Consider the following 27,957-nt stretch of genomic DNA (forward strand, 5'->3'; position numbering starts at 1 on the left):
CTGAGTACAGCTCCTATGGTTTTCACAGTCCTGATGAGGAACGTTGCCGGTGGCTTCATCTTGCCGGAGTAAGGATATCGCTCTATCTAGACGACTGGCTCATCAGAGCCACATCGAAACAAAGGTGTCTGGAGGACTTGCATTCAACTTTGGAACTGACAAAGTCCCTGGGACTTCTTGTGAATTTAGAGAAGTCTCATCTGATCCCCTCTCAGTCCATTCTTTATCTGGGGATTCGGATGGATTCAGCGGGTTTTCGAGCCTTTCCATCCCAGGACCGTCAGCAGCACTGCTTAGTAAAAGTTTCGGCCTTCCTGGGGAAAGAAACATGCTCGGTGAGGGAATGGATGAGTCTGCTGGGGACCATTTCATCACTGGAGAAGTTTGTTTCCCTGGGGAGGTTGCATCTCAGACCCCTACAGTTCTTTCTTGCAGACAACTGGAAGAACAAGGAGGACTTAGACGAGTCTCTCAGGATCTCTCTCTCTGTCAAGGACCATCTTCGGTGGTGGCTCGATCCTGTAAAGTTGGCAGAAGGGGTCTCTCTCTATCTTCAGAGCCCCGACCTAGTGTTGTTTTCCGACGCGTCCATGTCGGGATGGGGAGCAACACTAGGGGGGGAGGAAGTGTCAGGCACCTGGGAAGGGGAACAGGTGTCCTGGCACATAAATCTCAAAGAACTGAAAGCGATTTTCCTGGCTCTTCAGTTCTTCCAGGATCAAGTTGCAGGTCGGGTGATTCAAGTCAACTCCGACAACACCACGGCCCTGGCGTACCTCAAGAAACAGGGGAGGTACTCATTCCCGGTCCCTGTTCCTGATCGCCAAGGAGATCCTGCTTTGGGCACATTCTCACCAGGTGACGATTCTCACTCGTTTTGTTGCAGGGGTCGAGAATGTTCGTGCCGACCTTCTCAGTCGACAACATCAGCTTCTGCCAACAGAATGGACTCTGAACGCAGAAGTGTGTCAGGATCTTTGGAAACTTTGGGGACGTCCCTAGTGGACGTTTTTGCGACTTCAAGGACCACAAGGCTGCCCCTTTACTGCTCTCCTGTTCTCGACCCGGAGCCCTAGCAATAGACGCCTTTCTCTGGGACTGGAAGGGTCTAGATCTGTACGCCTTTCCCCCCATTCAAGATTCTGGGGAAGTCATCAGAAAGTTTGTAGCCTCAGAAGGGACGAGAATGACTTTAATCGCTCCTTTTTGGCCTTCAGCAGAATGGTTCCCAGAGGTCATGTCTCTCGTGGTGGACTATCCAAGAACTTCCTTTGAGAACAGATCTTCTCAAACAACCCCACTTCGAGAGGTACCACAAAAACCTTCCCGCTCTGAGTCTAACTGCATACAGACTATCGAGAAGTTGCTCAGAGCGAGAGGTTTTTCTAGACCAGTGGCTAAGGCGATCGCTAACGCCAGGAGAGCCTCTTCCAGTGCAGTGTACCAGTCCAAGTGGATCATTTTCAGGAGGTGGTGTAAACTTAAGGGAATTTCCTCCACCACACCTCTCTTTCCCAGATAGCAGACTTCCTTTTATATCTGAGAAAGGATTTGAACCTGGCAGTCCCTACCATCAAAGGCTATAGAAGTATGCTGTCAACGGTCTTCAGGCATAGAGGCCTGAACTTATCGGACAATAAAGACCTTCATGATCTTCTTAGGTCTTTTGAGACGTCTAAGGTAGCCTCCCTAAGTTACCTTCATGGAATTTAGATGTAGTTCTAAAATTCCTGATGTCGAAGAGGTTTGAACCTTTAAATTCTGCTTCCTTCAGAGATGTAACAAAGAAAGCTATTTTCCTAACTGCTCTGGCGACGGCGAAGAGAGTTAGTGAACTTCAAGCGTTCAGCAAGATTATAGGTTTCAGAGGCCCTGATGCTGTCTGTTCTCTGAGCCCTATTTTTCTTGCTAAGAATGAGAACCCGTCTTCCCCTTGGCCCAGGTCCTTCGAAATTAAGGGCTTGACGGACATCACTGGACAAGAACCTGAGAGAACCCTGTGTCCTGTCAGGGCTCTAAAATTTTATTTGCAGAGGACCCAGAATTGTAGAGGTCCTTCTAGCAATCTCTGGTGCTCCGTTAAGAGGCCTGATTACCTCTCTCTAAAAATGCCCTGGCGTTCTTTCTCTGAAGCACCATCATAGACGCCCATTCCAGTGTGCTAGACGAAGACTTGAGAACTTTGAAGGTTAAGGCTCACGAAGTGAGAGCCATTGCTACCTCAGTGGCCTTCCAGAAAAACCAGTCTCTCAATGACATTCTGGGTGCCACTTTTTGGCGAAGCAATTCGGTCTTTGCTTCTCATTATCTCACAGAAGTGAAGACGTCCTATGAGAATTGCTGTGCGCTGGGGCCTTACGTTTCCGCAAATACGATCTTGGGAACAGAAAGCGACTCTCATCCTCTCCTTTAGTTTTGTTTTGGTGTGTTTTTAATATTTTTTGTGTTGTTTTTTATGGTCGTTGGGTCTCCACCAGTGGTGGTCGCCCCAGTCCTTAGTTTATGTTAATCTGTTTAACGTAACTAGGCTTGGTCAGGTGGTTGTTAGTTTGTCGCTTACCCTCATAGTAAGGTCATATGGTCTAGTCACATTGTGGTCTCGCCCCCGTTGACAGATCATCTAGATTCCACCAGCTCTATAGGTCTCTACCTCGCTGGAGTTTTCTAGTAAAGCAGAAGCAGGCTTGGGTGACAGTAATCACGAAGTCAGCAATGCTAACAGGTAAGGAACCAAGGCGTCAATCGCCTACATAGTTTTGTTTCCTAAATCCTATTCTGTCTCTTCCCACCTCCAATGGTGGGATTCAGCTATATATATATCTGTCAGGTAAGTGTCATGAACAAAATGATATTTTTATGATAAAATAAAGTTTGTTCATACTTACCTGGCAGATATATATAATCATAGTACCCGCCCTCCTCCCCTCAGGAGACAGTAGTTCTAGTTTCTAGAAAATCTGAATAGAAAATGGGAATGGTTCCTGATACCCGCCTCCCAGCGGCGGGAATGGGTACTAACCACCTGGCCCATCTGCGTGTGCCGTAAGTTTTTGAATTTCTGTCGGTCCCTTTCGGAGAATACAGCCATATATATATCTGCCAGGTAAGTATGAACAAACTTTATTTTATCATAAAAATATCATTTTCTTACCCGTTTCATCAGCTGCTCCAGAAGTGATGACTTTGATTGAGTTCTTTCAGAAGATTTGACCTTCTCAAGGATTCTTTTCTGGACCATTTAGCCTCGGCCAAGTCTTTAGGGTCTCTGTCTGCTGCTGCTGAATGTGTTAAAGAGCTCAACACTCTTGATCATCCAGTAGTAGTCATTCTACCCATGGGAGGTGTCCTTTCAAGTCAACCGTAGTTGGTACAACCTCGCCTTGACATCTCCTTCCCCTCCCTATGCCAACTGTTATTTCCTCCTCCAACATTAGAGGAGAGTAAGACAGGTGTAAAGAGTAAGGTGAAAAAGTACAGGCCGCCACCACCTCCTCCTTTTCAAAACCTAAGCTCTGAACTAAAGTTTTACCTGCCTTCCAGGTCTTAATAGAAAGCAGTACCCACTTGCAGAGCCAAAGGTTTATTTGGTCATGTAAATAAAGATTATTCTTAAAAATTTTATCATTCATTTGAAATTGTGATAATGTATTAACCTAATTAAGTTTAAACCCTTGAGTGAAGGTGCTTCAGACCTATGAGCAATATGGAGACAGCTCAGTTGTCTTCCACCTTGATGTTAGCTGTATTGAGAATACTACTGTGTATTATGCTTTAGTACATTTTTATCAATAATCCCCTAAAACCAGTATAATGTAAGTGTCTAGGGAACCCATTTTGACATATTTTGTATACATTGTGTTGTGATTTTAAATTTGAGGTACCTATTGTCATTGGGTACCAACCATTATTATTTGATTTGATTATTTATTTTACTTTTTAATACTTTGTCTCATTTGTGTAGTACTGTAATTCCATGATTAATTACCCCTGCAGTACCTTGGTTGGAGTGTAGTATTCTATTAAAGGTGATGACATCTTCAATTAAAAGATTTCTGGCTGATGTCACATCCGTCTTGGAGTGCCATGAGTCAGCAGTGCCCAAACTGCAGAAAGGTCTGCACATCTGCTACAGCTGATGAGTGGAAACCGCCAGTGATGAAGGCCTCTGCTCTTTTGTAAATGACATGACTAATTTGTAAGGCTTTTAGAAGGATTTCTTCCATCAGGTTTAGGACATGTACCATACAATATAGGCATGTAACCTAGAAAAATATTCCAATGTAGCTACTTCATGGTTTTTCTTAACCCTTTTGATATTTAAAGATTATGATTGAGGAAGATGGTAATTCGGTACCATATCTAGTATACAGTATATGATATTGCTTGTGTTTTTCCTGGGACATTTTTTCAATTGCAATAGAAGTACCATAGCTGCCATAAAGGTGGCTGTTCAAGAAGGTTAATTTGTGTCACAGTGTCGGATGTAATTGATAATATTAATTTTAAGCAGGATTGTAAGAACAGTAGAATAACTTGAGTATATTGTAAGTGAAAGTAAATAGCATTGTGACACTGGTAAAATGTTGGTAGATTTTATTTTAAATTTTTACCTTATTATTAACATTACATATTGCTAGTGATGGAAAAATGGATGCTAATTAAGCAAATTACTGATGTTTGCATGTTAGGAACTCGACTGCATTATGATGATAAAGGGTTAAGCAATTCCATGGGTATACTACTCTTGAAGAAAATTTTGAACATTGTATTTTGCTTTGAAATTGAGAGACCTCATAGTTCAGGTCACCCTTGCTTGGTTTTTCCTCTTTGAAGCACTAAGCACAATACTGTAATCAGTTTTATCTTAATTTTCTTACTTGAAATGTCAACTGTTCGCTTGTCTTCATTTTTTATAACAATAAATATAGTCATTTCTTTCATTGAAAAGTTACAGCTTTCTTGAGGGTATTATTTTTGTATGCAGAATTTGCGTTCCAGAAATTCTTGAATGCCTCAAGCTTAATGTTTTCCTTGTAAATGTTCCTCATGGCACTCTCATTGAAAGGTATGTTACTGAAGAACTGTTGTCAAGATGAAAGAGTGCATTTTTTAATAAAACAAACATTTTCAAGGTGGAAGAACACCTTTTAAAAAATCAAATATTTTAATATTTAAAGATTTTTAACTGGAGTAATTAAGCCTAAAAATTTTCTGTTTCTGTAAAATTTCATTGAGAATCAAAGATCTTTCTTAGTAAAAGTGTTTCATATTTGTTTCCCTTAAAAAATTTTGAATCTCAGAACTTTAAAAAGTATTTTTGCAAACAGCAGTATATCTCCTGTAAATCTTAGTATTGAAAGTGAACTTCATATGAGGTACCATTCATGGAACCTCTTCGTGTTTTCATCACTATGAAAGTTTTTGAATTTTATTTTGTTGTTTATTTGCTTTTTTTCCCTTATCATACTCTTGCTACTTTTACAGCTCTGCTTTTTATTAACCATTAGTCTGCTGTTGTAACTGCTTTGAGTTCATGCGCTTGCTGTTTTGCTTTCTTGTTTTCTTTGTCCCCCTTTTTTTCTTCCAGTTAATGTCCATTTTCTTTTGCCCGTTTAACTTCTACCTTAAATCTGATAAGTATAATAATTGTTGTATATTCAGATTAAAATGTAAAGCTCTCTTACAAGATATCCCTAATGTGAAGCTTTTCATAGATCTTTAAACTTGAAGTTTTAGAAGACAAATTGAGTGCAAAATGCAGTACTACCTATTCAGGCTAGCAAAATGATGGATAGTGGTCGGAGATACCTTCTGTGCCATGGAGAGTAAATTTTTAAAAGATGTGAGCAGGGGTTCTTAAAACTATGATTTTTTTTTTTTCTTTCTTAACCAGCATTACTCATCATCATCATCATCCCTCCTACATTGATGTGCGATGCAAAAGGCTTTTTTGAAATTCCAAAACCCATGCCTTTCCTCTACAGGCAGTCCCCAGTTATTGGAGGAGGTTCCATTCCGATGGCATGACGATAAGCGAAAATAGCCGATTTTCAGTTATTGACCCCCGTTAGGTACGTTTTGGCACCAATATGCGATTATTAGCCCTTCAGATTTTGCAGTTTCTCTACAGTAACATTGGCTGCTGAAAATCGCCAATTTTATTTTTAGACAAGCACCAAAAAACCTGATCGCCGATAACTGAGCCCACCGATAACTGGGGACTGCCTGTATTTCATCTTCCACAAATATCCACTGATCTCCAGCCCTCCCTCTTGCTGTTCATCAAAGTAAGTTGGGTCTTCCAACTGTACTTGTGCCCTCACTTACCCAGATGACAGTCACACATTCTCCCTGGGCTAGTATGTGGGGTATGGCTAAACTTTGCAATTCTCAACTGGCAAGTACTTTTTCAGTAGCTGTAAATTACCTTCAGCTCATGTTTGAGGACCTCCTGTGAGTAGGGATATTTGTACTGACGTTGAACAACTCTGCATTTACTGTAATGTTTGTCTAGGTGCCAAAGAAGCAATCTGTTGAAGAATATATGTTGTTTGGCGCCACAGATTTTTTCACGGGGCAGAGAGAGAGCCATTTTTATCATTTTCAAAGTTCTTGCTGGAAAAGTGGAATTTAATCATTGATGCCATTAACAAAAGTAAAAAAGCTTTTTCCTTGGATTATCGAAGTATTGTAAGATATGCAGTCTGTTATTTGAAATGTGATGTTCTTCCTATGGTAGATTTGTTTGCGAATGCCATAAATAAAAATCCCTTGCTTGACATTGTGAGACAGTTACTTTGTTTTGGATGATATCACCCATTTCTAATTATTGCTTCATTGGCTACAGCAACTATTTGGCACCCATTGTCTGTTCTTAACAATAAAGTCAGAATTAAAAATTATAAATTTTGTTGTAACAAAAATGTTATGGCTGGGGGTACTTTGTTGGAAAATTTTAAGTAGTATAACCTCGCTAATCTAAGTCATTTTAAATTGGTACTCGTGGATAATTTGGACAGAACCTGAATTGGGCATGTTTCAAGGGGCTTTCACTGTAACTACTAACTGTCAGGAAAATACTTGAAAAATTAATAGTTTTATTCAAAGGTTAGAAAACGTGTTGGAATGCATGGCATTGTAATATTTAAAAATTTGTTTTATCAAAATGCATTATATTGAAATATTTAATAACATTAAAATAATTATGGTATATTTTTAAAAGGATGTCAGTTTTAAATACAAGGACAGGCACATAGATTTACAGTATTCTCAACTTATAAACTCAGAATTCTATTTCAAACTTTTTTAGCTCTTTTTATAACAAGTAGGTTTTGTATTGCTTGATGTACATTTAGTTGGTGCAGCATAGGATAGATTACTATATGCATGTGACCTATCTTTGTTAGTTTTTGGCAAAAATCCATCAAATGATCTGGTTCATTAGTATTTTCAGATAGGTGCACTTCCAAGTTAGTAAGGGTTTGCTATAGTTATATATTAGGTAAAGAGATCAGTGTAAGTATGGCTTTTAGCATTGAAGTAAACCAAGCTCATGTGCCCCATTCAGAGATACAATCCAGATCTGTACTGACATCATTACATACACAAGGTTAAGTAAAATTAGGAATAGTTTTCCTTATATGGCTGAGTGAGAAAGAAAGATGTTGTGCAGTGTAGTAGTGTACAAGCTAAAATCTCTGCACATATATGGACAAGATAATTTGGTGTTTTAAGGAGTCAGTGAGAAAGAATCAAAAAAGGATAAGGGAGAGAACAGATCCTTTAGGGTGTCAGTAGCATTTGGGGAGGGGATAAATGTTACAGCCATCAATAACCCCTTGGAGGTTAGTGCCATCAGTGCTTCTCATGTAGGTGCCCTTTAGGTGGTACTAAAACTGTTTTCCAGCTTTTTTGTCCTTGTTAATGCTGAATGACTTTTATAGGTCCCAATTTTTGGCCTAAATTCTATATTCCAATTCCAATTTGTCCCCTAAGAGCACCCACCTTTTAGCCTTCAACTTTACTCCTATTCCTTCTTCCTCTCTTCCATTCTGCTGTCCAGCCTTTGTAAATATTACTTTGTAGTGCAACTGGAATATATTCTCCCCATTTTACCTTTAGATCCTTGTATTTCATCTCATATATTTGTGGGATCTCTTATTCTTGCTGTCCAGTCATTCCAGTGCTTGGCTTTACTGTATTGCCTAAATAGCCTATCATATTTTTTTCATTCATTCATGTTAAGCCATCCATCTGTAACCGAGATAGTGCAGTCACACAAAACGTTGAAATTAATAAGCAGACTAATTGTGAAATGTGAAATCATTAGAAGTGATTGAAGCCAACAGAAATTTAATCTAAACTCCTGCAGAAACTGTGAAGATGCAGAATTACAGTAGTGTCAAATTTGTCACCATTCTTGGAGGATAACGTCAGCCATATGTAAAGTAGTATGTTGGTATTTTTTCTGCAGAATTCATAAAGGTGATGAGGGATGTGTGTATGAGGTTCTAAAAGTATTAGGAGCTTAAAATTGAATATAAGTTCCAGACATAAGATATCCTTTGGTTTTGATAATGAATAGGATCATAGTAACAGGGGAAAGATGAAATTTTCGGAATACTATCTATCATTGAGTTAAGCTCATAAACATATACCCCCAAAATGAGGTCTAAGATTGGTGTAAGTGTGCAAAGAAAAAAAAAAAATGCAAAATACTAGGCCAGTTCACCTGGAAATTCATTGACAAACTTTGGAAGGGTAGTTTCAAGGTTACCATGAGGTTTATAATCCTTTTTCAGAGGTGTGACCTCTATGGAATGTTTAATGGGAATTATTTGAATAACTCGCAATGCAGCTCATTTGACAGGACATTTCACTTTGGTATTTCTGTCAGAAAGTCTGATTGTATTAACACACATATTTTACATCTTTCTTAAACTCTGCCCATTGTTTCCACTTCATCATGACTGCAACTTGGAATTACCATTTCATATCAGTAATGCTTTTACTGTAATTTGAAAGTAATTTGATTAGCAAATGTATAATAGAAAGAATAGTTTAGATTTATTACTTATATACTGCTTAATTCATATGTTATTCCTGTACTTGTTTGACTTTGAGGTGACATTTTCACTTTCAATTTTAAGGATTGAAAGCCAAGATAAATTGGTATTAATGTTGTTTTTAATAGATTAAAAAGTAACTCAGTGCTTTATTACTGCAAACATTTTTTTACTTTTTGAATTACCACTTACTTTTTAATTGGCAGAAGTTGATTGAGCGTGCTGACGTCAACAACAGCAATGACCTTACTTTTGCGGAGTTTGTCAACTATGTTCAAGAGCACGAGAAGAAGCTGTTACTTGTTTTTAGCACTCTGGATGCAAATAGCGATGGTAAGTTACTTATTCTGCCTTTCTTTTACTAGATTTAGGCTTTCCATCACTATTAGTTGATTAAAAGAATAGTAAGGTGCATTCAAGGCACATAAGCCATGTGCTTCATAACTATCCCATGAGATCATTTAATGCTGGAGCTGGAAAAGAATTATAGTACAATTTCAGGAAAATGGTGAATGCCTGGACTTGACTACATTTGGCAGTCAAAGAAATATATAAAATGTTCATTTTGTACATATAACTTACCTGGTAATTATATATATAGCTGTAGTCTCTGACGTCACGGCAGAAAATTGAAAATCGCGGCAGCGCTAATGAATGGTCACGTGATACCCCTTCCCACCGCCCTCTACAGGTGAGTGAGAGGAACCATAACCCAAACTCTTCATATGTTTCTGCCGTGTGGTACCGGTAAGCCGGTTCAACTTAGCAGAGAATTATCGCTGATTCTTTCGTTGGACATTGTTGGTGATGTACAATTGTTTGATTTGAATCTTTGGCAGACATTGTTTGTACTTAGCTTTTTTCATCCCCGTCTTCCTTATTTAGCATTATGTCGGACACTGGTCCTCGGTGTATAGGTTTTGTAGCAAGGGCTGCAAAACTAGATTAGGGAAAATTACCATTGACCCTCATTCTGTGTGTTCGGGGTGTAGAGGACAGGTTTGTTCGGTATCGTTAACCTGTGAAGAATGTAAGAATTTGTCAGGGGAAGAATGGAAGATTTTAAATGCTTATCTGAGAAGGCTTCAAAAAGAGAGAGCTAGAAAAGCTTCAGCTAGGACTTCCTCTTTATCCTCCTGTGATAGTCAGGATGTATCTTTTTCGGTTATTAACCCTGATATTCCTTCTAACAAATCTCCTATCCCAGACCCCGTTATTCCCGAACCCGATACATGTGGCCAGTCTTAAGACGCAGATGGATGCGCATTTTAGTGTTATGCTTGCTGCCATGGAGCGGATGAGTAAGTCTTTGGTAGTAAGAAGTGCAGTGTCTTGTGATAGTGCAGTGGAGGAGCTGGCTGTTCCACCCACTCATTCTCCTAGGCCTGGACCTCTGTCAAACTCCCAGCACAGGGAGGAGGCAAGTCGAAAGCCCAAGGGAGGTGAGTGGGACCTGCCCCGAGCAGTTGGCCCCTCAAGCAGTCCTGTTGCCGCTTCCCAGGATGCAGATGTTAGCCATAGAAAAGGCACATCAAGGAGGTGTATGTCTTCGAGTATGTCGAGTGAGGATTCGCCTAAGAGAGGTTGGCGCCGTAAAGATGTCTCGAGACCATTCAAGAGGTCTAGATTGGCATCTCCTTTGGCAGTTCCCAAGAAAAGAGTGGCGCTTCAAGATCAACCTCCTCCGTGTAGTTTTTGGGAGGAGCCCAATGTTTTTCGCATTCCGTTGATTCGGGAGACGAGGGCATGTGTTGGAAGCTCGGAGACGCTTGGTTACGTAAGAAGAGAGTGGTGTCGTCTTCGCCTGTTGTTGCTGCTTCTGGCGTGATTGCTGCATCTAGCGCCACGCGCCATGCGCCATCCTTCGTTTCGCCTGGCTCATCACGCCATACGCCACCCTACGATCCTCCTGGCGCCATGCGCCATGCGCCAAAAATTGTTTCTCCTGGTGACTCTCGTCAAGCTCCAACACCTGCGGTCTTCGTGCCTCGTTCTGTTCCGCATTCTCCTTCTTCCGCCTTGCCTCAAGATTTGTTTTTGGCGGAAATGAATAGAAAGCTTGATAGCATTCTCGGCTTTGTGGAAAAAAGTGATCCTTCCGTGAACGAACTGCAAGTTGCTTCGATTTCTAAGGATGCTCCTTCATCGAATGTGCGGCTTCCTACGAGCGATCCTGTGCTGCATTCTCCTAGGAAGACGAATCTTCCTCCATCTAGTTCCTTGGCTCTTTCTCCGATTTCTGGTGGTGATGTTGCTTCGGAATCGGAGGCGGAGGTACAACCAGAGAAAGAGAAGCCGTTATCGAGCTATAAGCAACTGCTTCAGTATTTTCTGGAGAATTTTCCGAATCCTTTTCACCAGTATCCCCAGCTTCTCCGAATCTCAATACGCTCGTGATAATAGGACAGACACTTCGCTGGCTACCAAATTAGTTCTTTCTATTTCGGCCAAGAAAGGATTGAAGAAAATGGAGGAGTGGCTTGCAGAGAAGAGTGAACAAGGGAAGACTGTGTTTTGTTTTCCCCCTTCGAAATTGTCGTCTCGTCGTGGTGGTTGGTACGAGACTGGAGAATCTTTCTCGTTGGGAGTAGCTGCCTCCTCCCAGGAGATTTCTGTAGTTTGGTAGATTCGGCCAGGAGGTCGGCTCTTAATTCAGCCAAAGTATTCTTTTCTACATCGGAATTTGATCACCTCTGCAAGAATGCTTTTAAGATTTTGGAAGTTATAAGTTTCCTCGATTGGTCGGTTGGAGCTCTTGGAAGGAAACTAAAAGCTTGCGCCCTTCAGGACGATCAGTTCGCTTCCCTGTCCGACGTGTTAGCTTGCATCGACAGGAGCATTAGAGATGCGGCTATGGAACTCTCTTCCGTGGTTACATTAGGTATTCTCAAAAAACGTGAACTATGGTGTTCTTTCACCACTAAAGGTGTGTCTCGGTCCCAGAAGTCAGCTTTGTTGTTCGCTCCTTTAGATAGGAAACATCTTTTCCCGAGGGAAATAGTATCTGAGATCGCTTCGACTCTTCAACAGAGGGCAACTCAAGACTTGCTGGCACAGTCCACCAAGAAGCCTAAACCGTTGCCTTCAACAGTTGCTCGCCCGACAACGTCGACAGAGAAATCTCAAGGTCGGCCCTTTTCGTGGAAGAGCCCCTGCTAAATCGTTTCCCAGATCGAGAGGGGAGGTCGTTTTGTACCTAAAGCGATCAAACCCTCCGACAAGAAGTGAGAGCGCCTCCCTTCACTCACCAGTAGGAGCCAGACTGTCAGCTTTCTGGACAGTCTGGGAAGAAAGGGGAGCAGAACCTGGACAGTCTCGGTATTAAAGGAAGGCTATTCAATTCCATTCCTGAAGGACCCTCCTTTGTCCAGGGAACCAGTGGTCTTAATGGCTTATTCTCTAGACTCAGAGAAATGTTGTGCTCTAGAGAAAGAAGTGTCAGCTTTGCTAGAGAAAGAAGCAATAGAGAAAGTTCTCCCCCTTTCTCCCCTCAGGATTTTACAATCGTCTCTTTGTAGTACCAAAGGCGTCAGGAGGCTGGAGGCCAGTTCTAGATGTGAGTGCTTTGAACCTGTTTGTCAAGAAGACAAAGTTTGTGATGGAAACCACTCAATCAATGCTGTCATCCCTTCTTCCAGGAGATTGGATGGTATCCATCGACCTCCAGGATGCGTATTTCCACATCCCAATCCATCCTGCTTCGAGGAAGTTCCTTCGCTTTGTGTTCAAGGGCGAAGTGTTTCAGTTCAGAGCAATGTGCTTCGCCCCTCGACGGCCCCCAGGTTTTCACCAGAGTTTTGTCATCAGTGGCGAAGTGGCTACATCTGTTGGGGATCAGAACAGTTTTTATTTAGACGATTGGCTCCTGCGTGCGAAGACGAAGGAAAGGTGTGTGAAGGATTTGGAAAAGACTCTTCATCTAACCAAGAATTGGGACTTCTGATAAATTGGCAGAAGTCACATCTGGTGCCATCTCAAGAATTAGTCTATTTGGGAGTTCAGATGAACTCAGTAGTTTTTCAGGCTTCTCTGTCGGTGGAGAGGGTAGAGTCGTGCCTGTTGAAAGTGCGAGATTTTCTGAAGAAGACCCAGTGCTCGGCCAACAGTGGATGAGCCTTCTGGGGAAGTTGTCTTCCATAGAACCGTTTGTGAGTTTGGGGAGACTACATCTAAGGCCCCTTCAGTTCTTTTTAAGAGAAGTCTGGGACAGGAAGAAGAGCCCGGACTCGTTTGTTTTCAAATCTCAGAGGAGATAAAGGCAGACCTCAGTTGGTGGAACTCTCCAGAGAAACTTCAGGAAGGAATTTCACTGTTCCCAAAGAACCCCAACCTCATCTTGTGTGCAGACGCTTCAGATCTAGGATGGGGAGCCACGTTAGGCAAGTTGGAAACAGCAGGCCGATGGAAGGGAGAACAACTTCGGTGGCACATCAATCTGAAGGAATTAAAGGCCATTCATTTAGCCCTTTTAGAATTTTCGAAGGTGGTAAGGAACCAGGCAGTGATTGTCCAATCAGACAATACAACAGCTCTCGCATACATAAAAAAGCAAGGAGGGACCCACTCGTTCTCGCTATACCTGGTAGCGAGAGATCTTCTGTTATGGGCGAAAATGAACCAAACGACGTTGATGACAAGGTTCATTCCAGGAAAGCTCAATGTGAGGGCAGACGAGCTAAACAGGAGCTTTCAAGTTCTCTCAACAGAGTGGATCTTAAATCAAGAAGTTTGCCTCAAACTGTGGAATCTATGGGGTCGTCCTCTCATAGATCTGTTTGCCACCAAGAAGACAACTCAACTGCCTCTTTATTGCTCTCCAGTGCCAGATGAGGGGGCAGTCTTCGTGGATGCAATGCTGATGGACTGGTCAGGTCTGGACCTTTACGCCTTTCCTCCGTTCAAGATGTTGAGAGCGGTTCTAACAAAAATGTTGTCCCACAAGGACATGCGTATGACGCTGGTTGCTCCGTTTTGGCCAGCAAGGGAATGGTTCCCGGACTTGATAAGTCTTCTCGTAGACTTCCGAGGCTTTTACCACCGAGTAGATCTAGTCAGACAGCCTCACTTCCGAAGATTTCACGGAGGTCTATCCGCTCTTCAGCTAACTGCGTTCAGACTGTGGAACGTTGCCTCAGAGCTAGAGGTTTTTCAAGGAAGGTCTCTAGAGCCATCGCTAGAGCTCGTAGACAGTCCTCCACAGCAGTTTATCAAGCTAAGTGGTCAGTCTTCAGAGAGTGGTGTAGGAAGACTGGCACATCATCTTCTAAGACCACTTTAGAAGAGATCGCAGACTTCCTCCTGTATCTGAGTGTGGAGAGGAAGCTGTCTTCGTCGTCGATCAAGGGCTACAGAGCAATGCTTTCGACAGTCTTTAGGCATAAGGGCCTGGATATTTCAAATGACAAGGACTTGTCAGATCTTATCAGATCGTTTGAAACATCCAAGAATTCCAGAGAGAGATTGGTTTCCTGGAATTTGGATGTGGTCTTGAAATGGCTTGTGGGCAGTAAGTTTGAGCCATTATCGTCTTGCTCTTTCAGAGACCTTACGAGGAAGACAATCTTCTTGGTAGCTCTGGCTACAGCAAGGAGAGTCAGTGAGTTGCACGCCCTAGATAAGAGAATTGGGTTTTCTAGGGGTAAGGCAGTCTGTTCTTCATTGTTGAGTTTTTTGGCAAAGAATGAGACTCCGTCTAAGCCTTGGCCGAGTTCCTTTTCGATCCCTGGTCTCTCGGATTTGGTGGGACCAGATGAAGAAGAAAGACTTTTATGCCCAGTAAGAGCATTAAAAGTATATTTCGAAAGGACTCAAGCAGTGAGAGGTCCTTCTCCTAATCTTTGGTGTTCTGTGAGGGATCCAAGTAGGCCTCTTTCAAGAATGCTCTTTCCTTCTTTTGAGAGACCTGATTGTAGAAGCTCACAACCAGGTAGAAGATGTGCAGCTTCAAATTTCTAAAGTTAAAGCACATGAGGTGAGAGCGGTCTCAACCTCGTTGGCATATAGGAGGAATCTTTCCTTAGATTCAATTATTCAAGCTACATTTTGGAAATGTAGGTCAGTATTCGCGTCTCATTATTTGAGAGAGATTGAGACAATATATGATGGATGCAGTGCGTTGGGACCGTTTGTGGTGACTGGCACGGTGTTGGGTAAGGGAATAAAGGAAGTCAATCCTTCCTTGTGATGCTTTCTCTTGCTTAAGGTTAGCGTTGTTGTTTTCTGGGATGTCTGGGGGTACATTGTGACTATGAGTACCCAACAGTCTTACATTTTGGGTAATATTTTTAAGGTACAGGTTATTGGTGACACCCCTTGTTCTATGTGTTTTTTCGTGGTACTGCGCCTGGGCAGGGGCATTTATTTGGTTGGTTATCATGCATAGTCCACGGTGAGCCCTCGACTGGCATGTAGCCCTCTAGCACTTAACCCTCAGGTCTATATACCTAGTTGGTGCAAGTTGAGGATAGCAGATTAAGAGGCAGTATCCATCAAATCAGCTACCTCAACAGGTAAGGAACCATCATTGTGTTTTTATTTTCACAATTGTCTAGACTTTTTCATATTAGCTGCCATGGCCCACCTCCATCAAGGTGCCAATCAGCTATATATATAATTACCAGGTAAGTTATATGTACAAAAATGTATTTTTATAATAAAATGAGGTTTTGTACATACTTACCTGGTAATTATATAATCAAAAACCCACCCTCCTCCCTCTCATGGGCAGGTATGGCATAAACATATGAAGAGTTTGGGTTATGGTTCCTCTCACTCACCTGTAGAGGGCGGTGGGAAGGGGTATCACGTGACCATTCATTAGCGCTGCCGCGATTTTCAATTTTTTGCTGTGACGTCAGAGACTACAGCTATATATATAATTACCAGGTAAGTATGTACAAAACCTCATTTTATTATAAAAATACATTTTGCAAAGATCATAGTGAGGGAAGGAAGAGGGTGTTAAATCACATGTAACAGATGCTTTTACTATTTTGTCATTCAAGGCTCATGATCCTTTAAAGGTACAGGGACTTGATTCCATAATACCTATCAAAGGCTATATAATTATCAATGTTTATAGTATTATGTTTGTGGTATTATTTCTAGTTAGACTGTATACAGTATTTTGCCAGAAGGCTAATACTTTTGGGTGTTAACAGCAAGTGAGGAGTTGTCCAGCAGGACACACCACCAGGACAACATTTTGGAGCAGTTTTACTTTATAATTCGCTATTGCTTACTGTGTTACTTTTTATGTCAGTATTAGGCATTTTGTTTACATACTTTTTTATGCATTTTCTGTTTAAATGATTTTTAAAAATTTTAACTGTAATTTTTACAATTTGTTTTTTCATTCACTATGTACAGGTCTGTGGATAATTTTGATTTTGCTCCTGCTAAAAGATGCATATTTAATTGAGTTGTTCAGTGTGCATCCAAGCAAAACACTACTGTACAAAGCTCTTGACTTTGCTGGGAACTATGCATATAATTTGTAAAAGAGTCTTGGATTTTCATCTTAAGTGCAAGTGTCCATTACTTAAGGAGCCCTGTTATTTGAAACATCATGAGTGTCGTAGCTGCCTTTGCCATCGTATGGGGAATTTTGATTGTTAGTCCCCTTTCCTTACAATTGGATTAATTTTGCAACTTGGAAATAGAATAGATTTTGCATATGACAGGTCATTGTTTAAAATGAAAACCTAGACCGGATGGGAGTTCACCTAATTAAGATGGTCAGGCATGAAAAAGCTGAACAAACTAGGTCCGTCAGCATGCATCTGTTCTGAGGTTTACTTGCCTGTAAATGATCTTGTTAGCCATCCCCCCTTCTGTACAGCTGAAAAAACTTGCAAGCTTATGCCTCCAGTATTTAAAACCTTATGAGATCTGTAATCAACAGCATAGAGTCATGGAGAGTACTCATTGTGACATTCATACTATCGTCTTGATACAACAGAAGCAGTACCTAGACCCTTTTCTCTTCCATCAAAGGTGTCCAGGTTACCATCATGTTGACCTAACAATTGTGGCAGCTGCCATCACAGTCTGTAGACACTTTCCCATTATGAATAGAAATGTCTAATAATTCTTCAGTTAGACAGATTCTTGAATTGAAATATTGCAGGACCTCAAACTGCTTGAGTCCACCTTAAAAGAAATAAGTAGCCTCCTTGATGCTGACTTTAAAAGTGATAGATCAGTTTTGTTGAGAATCGGGAAAACCACAGTACAGTACTCTACATTCCATTGCATTTTAACATAGTACCAGTCAGCATTGGCAGCAAGTAAGAAGAGGTGATGAATTTAATAAGATCTGAGTTCTCTTTGGTAGTTCAACCTTATTTGGTTTGATGAGAAAGGACAGTAAGTTTTTTGGAGATTACTGGGGAAATAATACACTTGAAGAAAATAAAGGTTGTGGACCAGGCAGTCTAGCAAGAAGCTGGATGCAAGAGGACATGCAATCAAACAGTTACTAAGTGCTGCTTGGTTCCTTTGCAGTGGTTTTTTCATGAGGCTTTTTTGAACTTTTTTGTAACTAATGGGCTTTATGTAGTGAGTTAAAACTTGTATGAAAGGAATATTCAAGTTTTTTGTTTATTGATGACTCAAATTTTGGAGTAGTGTGCTGGGAAATATGTGACAAAAAGAAAATTTATAATGTTTGGAACAAAATATTTCATTTTATATATTTTTCAGTTTTACATTTCTAATTTTTATCTTTACTTTCTTGTGTTTTTTTTATGGTAATAGGTCAGTAAATTTGCTCAGATTTTAGTGGAAAGATGTGCTGACTTCATGTTACAATGGTGACCCTTTACTGTTTGGTTCTCCCAAGAACATGCTGTGTGATCAGGAAAGTCCTCCTGGTGCATTGCCATCCATATAGGAAAAGAAAGGAAATAGAATCCTTGTGTTCATCTTGTGCATGTTATGCTTTTAAATTTTTGGGGTATCTGTCTTCCACAATTTTATGACTTTTCCTTGGGGGTTTGAAATAAGAATTGAGTTTTAGTCTGTTTCTTGGAAGATTTAAAAGGTTGGTGATAGAATCTGTTTAATTTTTCTTCTGTTTGAAGGAATGGGTACATTTCTGCATTACCAAAGGGACTAAGTCTGTTTTCATGCCCCTCCAAATATACTGTAGTGTAGGCCGATTTCAGTTACCCCTGTACCCCTGTTTTATCTAAGGCTTATGAGAAGCTGCTCTATAAGTCTTTGTAGGTTTGTTGAAGATAATAACTTGCTACCAGCATTACTGTTTGGATTTTATAAAGGCTTTGGTACTTGTGGTGCACTCGTCAGTATCTACCACCTTGCAGAATGCTCTGGATGAAGGTGCAGAGGAATGAATACATTGTTAGCTTAGATTTTAGTTGAGTCTTTGACTGCGTGAATCGTGGAATACTTATCCACAGGCAAATATTATTGGGAATTTGTGGATCTTTTATTGATATTTTAAATGAATTTTTGTAGGCAGAGCCCAGAGGGTCTGTGTTGGTGGCCAGTAATGTCATTTCAGATGTTCTTCAAGGTAGTGTCATTGGACCTTGGCTTTTTATTTATACTGGTAACATATGCAAGGTCAGGAGAACAAACTTATTGCATATGCTGATGATGCTACTCTTCTGGCTGTTTCTTCTTCATGCCTTAGGTCTGTGGTTGCAGAATCCCTGAATAGAGATTTGGAACATATTCATTAGTGTAGTAAGCTTTAGGGCATAAAGTTTAACCCTTTAACCCTTAATGGACGGGCATTATCATATGAGTATCTATAACAGGTTTTGAGTGATGGACAGGTGGACTCAAATGAGTACAATGAAATCTCGCTTTAACAGACTAATGGGGGGGAAGGTCGTCCGTGAAAGCTGATTTTCCGTTGAAGTGAAGCATTTTTCATGCTCTAAATGATGTTTATCAGTAGGCTAGCCTCAGCCTAGGTGCGATAACCACTGACATACAGAAAAAGATTCACATTATGAAATAAACTGATGATAAAGTTAAGAAAACCATTTTCACCTTATATATTATTAGCATATCTTCATAATAAATAGCCTATTCGAGGAATAATTCCATATCAGTGAAATCGACTTTTAACTGTGAGTGGCCAGCAAACAGAACGTAAACATCAAGTTATACGGATGTGTTCACAGCAACCTTTATCGTCCGGTAACCCTTCAGAAATTTTAATGGTAGTGTAATTACAGTAGTAATAACATTTAGGATAACATAATATTCATTTTTAATTCAAAATTCATTATCATTTTGGTGGTAAATAAATTTCCATACTATGCAGTCATAAGAACTGTAATTATCTTACATTATCGTATTGTTGTTTGTGATTGGCGATGAAGCGTAAACGCAATACTGTAAACCATTTTTACCTTATATGTTATGGCATATCTTCATAATAAATACTGTAGCTTATTCAAGGAATAATTCCATGTCAGTGAAATCAGCTTTTATCTATGCAAGGCCAGTCAGCTGACAAAATGTAAACATCGAAATAATGGTAGCGCTTACAGCAACGTTATCTTTCAGTATCCTTTCAAAATTTTAATGGTAGTGTAATTACGGGTAGTAATAACGTTTAGGATATTCACGTAATATTTATTTTTTACAAAAGTTTCATTATCATTTTGGTGATAAATAATAGTTTCGAACAATTCAGTCATATGAACGAGAATTATTGTACATTATCGTATTGTTAGGGGTTTGTGGCAGCGATGAAATGTAAACAAAACAATGTTTCCCTTTTTGGGTATATGTTTAGGAAAAACATGATACAGGCAGTCCCCGGTTAACAGCGATTCGGTTTTGTGGCGCTTGTCTAGTGACGAAAATCAGCAATTTTCGGTGCTGAAATTCGCCGATTTCAGCTTAACGGTGCGATAATTAGGTACTGGCGCCGATACATACTTAACAGAGGCACCAGTAACCGAAAATTGTCACTTTTCGGCGCCGATAACCCCTAAAAATCGCTGAAAAAGCGCCAAAATTGCTGATTTTCGGTTAGCGGCAATTTTCGGTTATCATCACACCCTCAGAAACGGAACCCCGCCGATAACCAGGGACTGCCTGTTTAGAATCAGCTTCGTTATTTCGTTTATTTTGAATTTCTAAGGATACAGTAAGTAATACAGCATTTGTAATAACATCATCTTTACATAACCAATTTTTCACATGATACCTGTTGTTGCAAAAGCTAGCCTATACAGCACACAGATGGTTTTGTAATTTAACAGTTGTCTTAGGCTATACTACCCTTGGCCAGGTTTTGTCCGTTAAATCCGATGTCCATTGGTTCCTGGTCCATTAAAATGAGGTTTTACTGTACAGGCAGTACCCGCTTATTTTGGGGGGAGGGGTTCCATTCTGACAGTGTGATGATAACCGAAAATCAGCGATTTTTGGGGCTTATCGCCGCCGATTCTCAGTTGTTGGTGCCTCTGTTAGGTATGTATTGGTGCCAATAACCAATTATTGGCGCCAATAAGCAGAAATCAGCAATTTTCAGCACTGAAAATTGCCAAAATTCACCGCTAGACAAGCGCCGTAAAACCGGATTGCCGATAACTGAGCCCGCCGATAACCGGGGACTGCCTGTATTAATATTGCACGCCATATGGTTTGAATGAATTTAGCAGGAAAGCTGTTCATAGCATTTCAGTGGTCTTTAAATGACTTATGGCAGCTGTATAGCTCAGCACAGGACATAGGGGGGATTAGCGTACCTTGAGACTAGATGAGGGAATGTATTGCCCCTATCTTTCCCGTGACGTCTTTTTATGTATTTGCTCATATATGTACCCAGGGATTGCTGTTGGTTTTAGGTCTTATCTTTTATGATAGTATGGCAGCTACAATTGTAATTTTGCAAAGGAATATTAAAAAAAAATGTGGATACCTCATAGAAAGTTACTGCAACCCCCCATCTCAGTAAAACTTGTAAATATTTTACAACAAATATACTCAGAATTTGTTACTGGTTTTAGTTCTTATCTATTATGATATTGTGTAAGCTGTAATTATAATGTTACAAAATAAGATAAAATAAATTATTAGGAAAAACGTGTATAACTTGGTGAAATCAGCATATTTTGACGAGTGTATTGTAAAAGAGGCCCCACATAGGGTTGCAAATACCTGTAGTCACTTTCAACTTCCTGTGGAAGGTAGGGAATAATTTTTAGAATTATTTTTCTTACACCATGTGCATTTGCATATCTTCCTCTTTCCATTTATGTGTTTTTTTCTTAAACAGGCCACCCTAAAAGTTTGCCCAGTCTGGGGGTGTGTCTAATATATAGTTAGCCTGTCCCTTAAGGGTTAAAACTCAAAGTATAATAGTTAGCTGATCCCAAAAACCTTTGCCTTTGCATCCTGACTGATATATATTAAAATGATACAGTTTTAAATGTCAGTTACTTTTTAAGATTTTAGGCATAAATTTTGATAAGAAACTGATTTTTGAGAACCATATACAGTACATATATGTGGTATTGCTACCTCTGTTTCTCAAAACGTTGGTGTCTTTCAGAAATGTTTTAGAATGTTTGAGGGAGAAGCTACATATATCCAAATGTTTTAATTCTTTTCTTCCTTGTTTGGAGTATTGTACTGTGGTCTTTTAGTGCTAACTCTCATCTCAAACTCTGGAATAGTTATGTCAGCAGTCAAGTTGATTATGCCAACTCTTAATGTTTATTTGTAGCATAGACGTAAAGTGAGTTCAGTATGTTTGTTGCATGAAATGTACTACAACAACAAACACCCCCAGCACTTTGTTTTTTACCTGACCTAGCTGTTTTTTTCACAACACAGGCAGGCTGCAGCTGCAGCTGCAGATAGTGTGTCATTTTCTAGCATCAGGTTTAATACTGCTCACTTTGCCAGGAGTTTTATCTTGCCTACAACTAAAATGTGGAACAGATTGGCTAGTGCAGTTGTGGAATCATCTAATCTCCAAATGTTTATATGAGGAGCAAATTCATTCCTGCTTTATGCTGACATCTGAATTTCATGGACAGTAAACCCCCCGTATTCGCAGGGGATACATACCTCCCCCTGCAAATAGCTAAAATCCATGAATACTTAAAACCCCTCAAAAAACACTTAGAACTGCCTATTTTGATAGTTTAAACACATGAAAAACCCTCTTAAAATGTTTATACCTGAGTATTTTAATAGTTTTATCACAAAAAATACATTTAGTCATGAAAATGATATGAAAATACAGTTATTAGTGAATATTTCTCAGTGAAAAATACAGCGAATGGGCAAATTTGCCGCGAATAATGGGTAGATAACGTTCCACAGAGAAATCCACGAATACATGAGTCTGCGAATCGTGAGAACGCGAATACTGAGGGTATACTGTATATCATCTTTTCCTATAACTTGTCTCTCTTTGCAGGCTGATATCCCTTTGGAGCCCATTTGGGTTTATGTTATGTTGACTCTGTCAGCAAGGGTTTTCAGCCGAAGGTTTAGAGCAAGAAACAAAGGAAAGTTATATATGTACAGGCAGTCCCCAGTTATCAGCAGGGGTTCCGTTCCGACAGCGTGACGATAAGCAAAAATCGCAGATAACCGAAAAATGGCACCGAAAATGTTTCGGCGCTTTTCAGCGCCTGTTAGGTATTGACGCCAATACGTGATTATCTGCACCTGTTAGGTATGTATCAGTGCCAATACGCGATTATCTGCGCCAATACGCAATTATCAGCGCTAATAAGCGGATTCATTGGCACATATCAGTGCCGAAAATTGCCGATTTTCGTCGCTAGACAAGCCCCGAAAAACCAGAACGCTGATAACATGCCCGCCGATAACCAGGGACTGCCTGTAGACAGTTTGGCCAGAACCAGAAGTTAGTTGTTCATTGCTGACATTAAGATTTTACATTACATTATCCCATTATAGTTAGATGTGAAATAATTTTTCTGTGCTTTCTTTCATTTTGTGCCATTTCCACTTCACCTATACTTTTCTCTAGACCTTGCTACTGGTCTTTGTCTTGCTACTTCCATGTCTGCTACTTTTCTGACAAACTTGCCTCTTACCCCTTCTCATTACCTGTTCAAAGCATCTGAGTGTTTGAGTTCCCAGTCAGTTTTTCAGCTTTGGGAAACCCCATCTTTCGTCAGTGTCATATGTATAGAATGATCTTCCAAGGTCTTGCAGCTAAGATTTTTGCCATTTTGTAATCTCATCTCAGTTTGACAATCATTCAGATTTAGTGATCTCCCAACTTACCTATACTGACGCATTTGATGACAAAGTGCTTGTTTCTGTACTGTACTGCTTACTAGAAGTTATTCTCTGTTTTTAGTAGTCAATATAGACTTTCAGGGCTCACCCAAATGATTTGATTATGAATGAGAAATGAAAACTTGAACGAGGAAAAGTTAATGTTGTATTATACTAGGTTGGAAGAGACGGAAAGTATGGATGATAAGTGAAAGGTAGAACGTTGTGCAGTTGGAGCTAAGTGAACACTGAAAATAACTAAAAGAACTTCCCATCAGGATTGATTGTGAGAGAAGTTGGAAGATCCTGCTCATGATAAAATTCTGCTTTCAGAATGTTGGTATAACAAATAAGCTTAGATTATCATGATGTGAGTCATCTCCATTGCTTGTAATTCACCCACTGTATTCTTTTTATACTCTGATGTGCTAGTATTTATACTTTCATTTGCAAGTACTCAACTGTCCAAACTTGGAAGAATAAGATGAAGATAAGCTATATGATTGTTTTACATTAGCTACTACATTAGTGTTTTAGTATATTTTAGATTTCCTGCAATGAGGCCACAGTCTTCCTTTAACAAGTACAGTAATTGGCAATTTACATCTGGTAGGAGGAAGATATTCAAATGCTTTGTGCATTGCTTAGATCTTGGTTATCTTAATTGGGTTTTGCGTAATAACTGTTATTTTTTATTTGTGTGTACTGTACAGTTAGTTTACAAGTATTTGAAATTTTCCTTGTCTGGTGAAGTTAATTTGTTTTATCTGTAGCGTTGAAAAAGTTCCAAAGTTGTTTTGTAAAGCTGTTAATCTCATGATGAAATTGTACTATGCTTTCTGGCATCAGTGGTTGAAAGAAACAGATTCTGATTGATGTGTGCCTGTTAGATTATTTTGCCTTTGGCAGTTTATAGGCCAAGTAGAAATTACAGTGCCAGATAGACTTTGAAAGTCATTCATTGTCATAACAAAAGAACAGTGGAAGGAAATTTCAGGGCTGTATAAATTGTAAACCTGTGAGCAGATCAGGTGGACAGTAAACTTGGAAAAAACCTTGTCTGAGCATATGTATCTCCTAAGTTGAAGGTATGAAATGGCAAAGCTAATTAAAGATTTCAAGCAAATTTATACTTCATGAAGATAGCCCTGATTTGTGACTGGGGTAGGGTAGTTGCTAATGTAATGAGGGTCAGAGCTTGTTTATGCATTATTTTTTGTAAATTGATTGCAGAGTTTATTTTGTGTACGCTCGTTTTTAAGTACATTATGCATTACCTGTGTTATGTTGGTGCTGTATGTTGATATATTTTTTAACTTAGTATCTTTATGTATGTTTTTATATGTTTAGAATTTTTTTTTACTTTTTTGTTATAGCTTTGAAGATTTTATTTGTAAGTATGGGTGGATGTAAGTCCAGTATTTTCATAATGTGACCACAGGGTACATTTTTAGTTACACAGATTTCACTGTAGAAGCATTATACTTTGACCATGCTACCATTGTTACTGCTGTTGTTTTTAAGCATTTTGAAGAAAATGATTAACAAGAAATATGTTGGCAAGGGAGTTAAAATTTTCAAGCTGTTAGAATGTAAATATATACAGTTATATCATCATTGGTTACCTTGAGAGTCTAGTTAAGGTATAATTGTAAAAATATTGTTATTGACTTGATAAGATTGTTTTGGCTTACAAGCAGATGTTCCACAGTCATGTTTGTGTTTTCTTTTTAGCTGTTATTGCATTTAGCTGGTTTAGTGATCAGATTATACAGCAATTTTGAAACATTAGTGTACAGTAATCATGTACCTGTACTGTATAGCAGAAATAACCAAATAGGAATAGACACAGTGTGGTCTATTTTTAATGCCGAGTTATGTATTTAAAGTAAGAACAATGGATACCTTTGTATTTAAGTGGTAATGACATCCTAGAATAGAAACTTTCTTTTTATTTTGGCCTAATGCTTTGCAATTAGTTGTAAAATGGACAGAATTAGGAAGAGACCAAAGTACTGTAGTTCCATTATTAAAGTCACCGGGGCCAAATGCAAAAGTAAGTGACAGCCAAGGGTGAAGGTTAATTCCTAAAGGAAGTGATTAAACCTCACCTTAAGGTTCAAAGGATAGTTATAGAAGTTCCAAATTCAAGAGGAAGTGATTGAATCTTTTTTAAAGTGTCAAGCCATTAAGATATTTAGGCCTGATTTAAGCAAAGTAATTAAACATCACGTTAAATGTCAAAGGATGAAGAGCTGGGCTTAATCTTGAAACAGAGCAGTTGAACATTTCTTGAAGCTTGAAGGATGAAGAGATTGAACCTTGTCTTACCAGTGGGCCGTATCCTAAAGGAAGCCCTTGAACTTAATCTTAGAGTCATAAGGGAAGCAGTCGATCACCATTATGAAAGAAAAATGTTATTGTAATTTTAAATACAGAACTGTGAAGAGAACTCTACTGCTTGTTGATAGGGTGCGTGAATATCATTGTTCCCCATAATTTTGTGATTGGTGAGCACCATTTAGGTAGGTGATTTGTATCTTAAAATTAATTTGTAACTTAAAATTAATTAGAGAATCATGTCCTTGTTCCTTTCAAGAGATAGCTACAAACTGAGTTCTTCCAATAAAGTAACTGTCTATCACTTCTGCAAATAGGCAGGTGGTGAAAAGAGGTTAGAGAAAATAAGAACTACAATGTGTATGGTGAGTGTCGGTACAATGTTAGGAAACAGTAAGGAGGTAGTGGAGATGCGGGTAATAAGTGCATAGAGGCTACGTACAAGAAGTTAAATTGTAAAGAAGAAAGTGCAGAAATAATTGTATTTATACAATTAAATCAAAATTCTGTTAGAATGATGACAAGATGATACAGAGTTGACATACTTTTCCAAGCTGGAATGGGAGATGATTTTACAGAAATGGGAAGAATAAATGAACAGGCAGTAAAGGTTAACCTGATCCTAGGAAAGAATGTAATTCATTTATTCTTCGTATACACACCCAAAATGAAAGGCAAGAAAACAAAAATAAAAGAGGAAGGTTATTACTGTATATGTAATGACAGAAATATGGAAATACTAATGGATAGAAACCTTAAGTAGACAAGTTAGAGAAGTTGTTTTTGTAGATGTTACGGGATGTTATGGATTAGGAAAGCAAAAAATGAGGGAGAAATTGATACAGTAACCTGTGAGGGGAGGAGCAGGAGCGTAATTTTATGATGATGAAAATGAGAGACATTAAAGACTAGGATTGCACTGTTACATCAGGCAGGTATGCTTAAAACAACATGGGTTGATGTGTCATGAATTATAGTTATAGAAAGGAAGGGGATAGAGAGACTGTCAAAAGGAAAATACACAGAAGGAAATAAATAAATAACCAGGGGATGTGGTGAACGTATTAGCTCATGTTAAAAAAAAAATGGAAAGTGGGAACTACCAGTGTAAGTCATAGGCAGGAGTAGTATTGCATGGGATGGTATTTGGGAACATTAAAAAAAGAATGTGTTGTGAAATAAAGGTGCACAAGGGATAATTGTTGGAAAGAGGGTAACTGTCTAGCTCATGCAGAGGACACAGATGAAAGAAGATAGATACAAGAGAAGGAATGCTAATTGCAAGAGCAAAGAGGAAGAGTTGGGGTACTGTAATGGAATTAATATCTAAACTTTGCAGAGGGGAAAAAGGGATAAGGAAAGATACAATAGGGGTAGGAGGCAAAATTTGCACTGAAAAGATGAAAACGTAGAAATTAGAGTAAAAAAAAGTAAATGAATTCTAGAGGCAGCAATGGTTAATTCTTAATGGAAAAACAAATATGAATTGAAAGCTGTACCCAGAGTTATTGGTGTAATATAAAATTGTTTAATGAGACTAGTGAATCACATTTTTAGGCTAGTGTAGGGCCATTGTTTTTAAAAGTGTTGAAAATTGGAGCTCAGTAAGTTGGATAATTGAGCTGGAAGGGATGGAAGTGAAAGGCAGAAAGAAATGCTGTAAAAACCATTAGCAAGACATACATTTGAAGGCCTGATGAAAATCTGTATGAGGAAGAGATGGGAGTAGGAAATTATCATCATCAATTAACCCAAGAGTCTAGTTAAGATACGGTATAATAGCAATACAGTAATATTATTATTGGCCCGATAACATTGTTTTGACTTACAAACAGATATTCCACAGTCATGTTTGCGTTTTCTTTTTTAGCTGATATTACATTTAGCTGGTTTGATGATCAAATAATACAGCAGTTTTGAAACATTTGTGTACAATAGTCATGTACTGTACTGTATAGCAAAAATAACCAAATAGGAATAGACACAATGTGGTCTATTTTTAATGCCTAGTTTTGTATCTAAAGCAAGAAACAATGGATACTTTTTTTATTTAAGTGGTAATGACATCCAATAGAAAAATTTGTTAAAATGAATCTTACATCTCTATATAATTTTACTTCCATGCAAGTGGGAGTTCGACATATTGTAAAAGAAAACAAGTAAAAAATGTGCCGAAGTTTCTTTGGCACAATCAAGTTTTCTCTATAGCGTAAAATCAAGGCCACGGAAAATAGATTTATCTTCAGTGGTCTCAGTATAATGTTGTATGAGCCGTGGCCATGAAACTTTAACCACA

The 27,957-nt window shown here is 39.2% G+C and overlaps 1 protein-coding gene across 4 annotated transcripts in view; it reads left to right on the top strand.

The window, feature by feature from the left end:
• The window catches only part of SCaMC (Short Calcium-binding Mitochondrial Carrier), a 228,344-nt gene that overhangs the window by 22,325 nt on the left and 178,062 nt on the right, over positions 1–27,957 (top strand). For 2 of the 4 annotated variants that reach the window (XM_067106120.1, XM_067106006.1), the window contains exon 2: positions 9,272–9,398. In XM_067106120.1, the coding sequence (XP_066962221.1) occupies positions 9,272–9,398 (127 nt within the window). The remainder of the gene's footprint in view (positions 1–9,271; positions 9,399–27,957) is intronic. The other 2 variants (XM_067106176.1, XM_067106064.1) reach the window with 1 other exon arrangement.

Source organism: Macrobrachium rosenbergii, chromosome 1 (assembly GCF_040412425.1).
Source record: "Macrobrachium rosenbergii isolate ZJJX-2024 chromosome 1, ASM4041242v1, whole genome shotgun sequence".
In the NCBI taxonomy this organism is placed as follows: Eukaryota; Metazoa; Arthropoda; class Malacostraca; order Decapoda; family Palaemonidae; genus Macrobrachium; species Macrobrachium rosenbergii.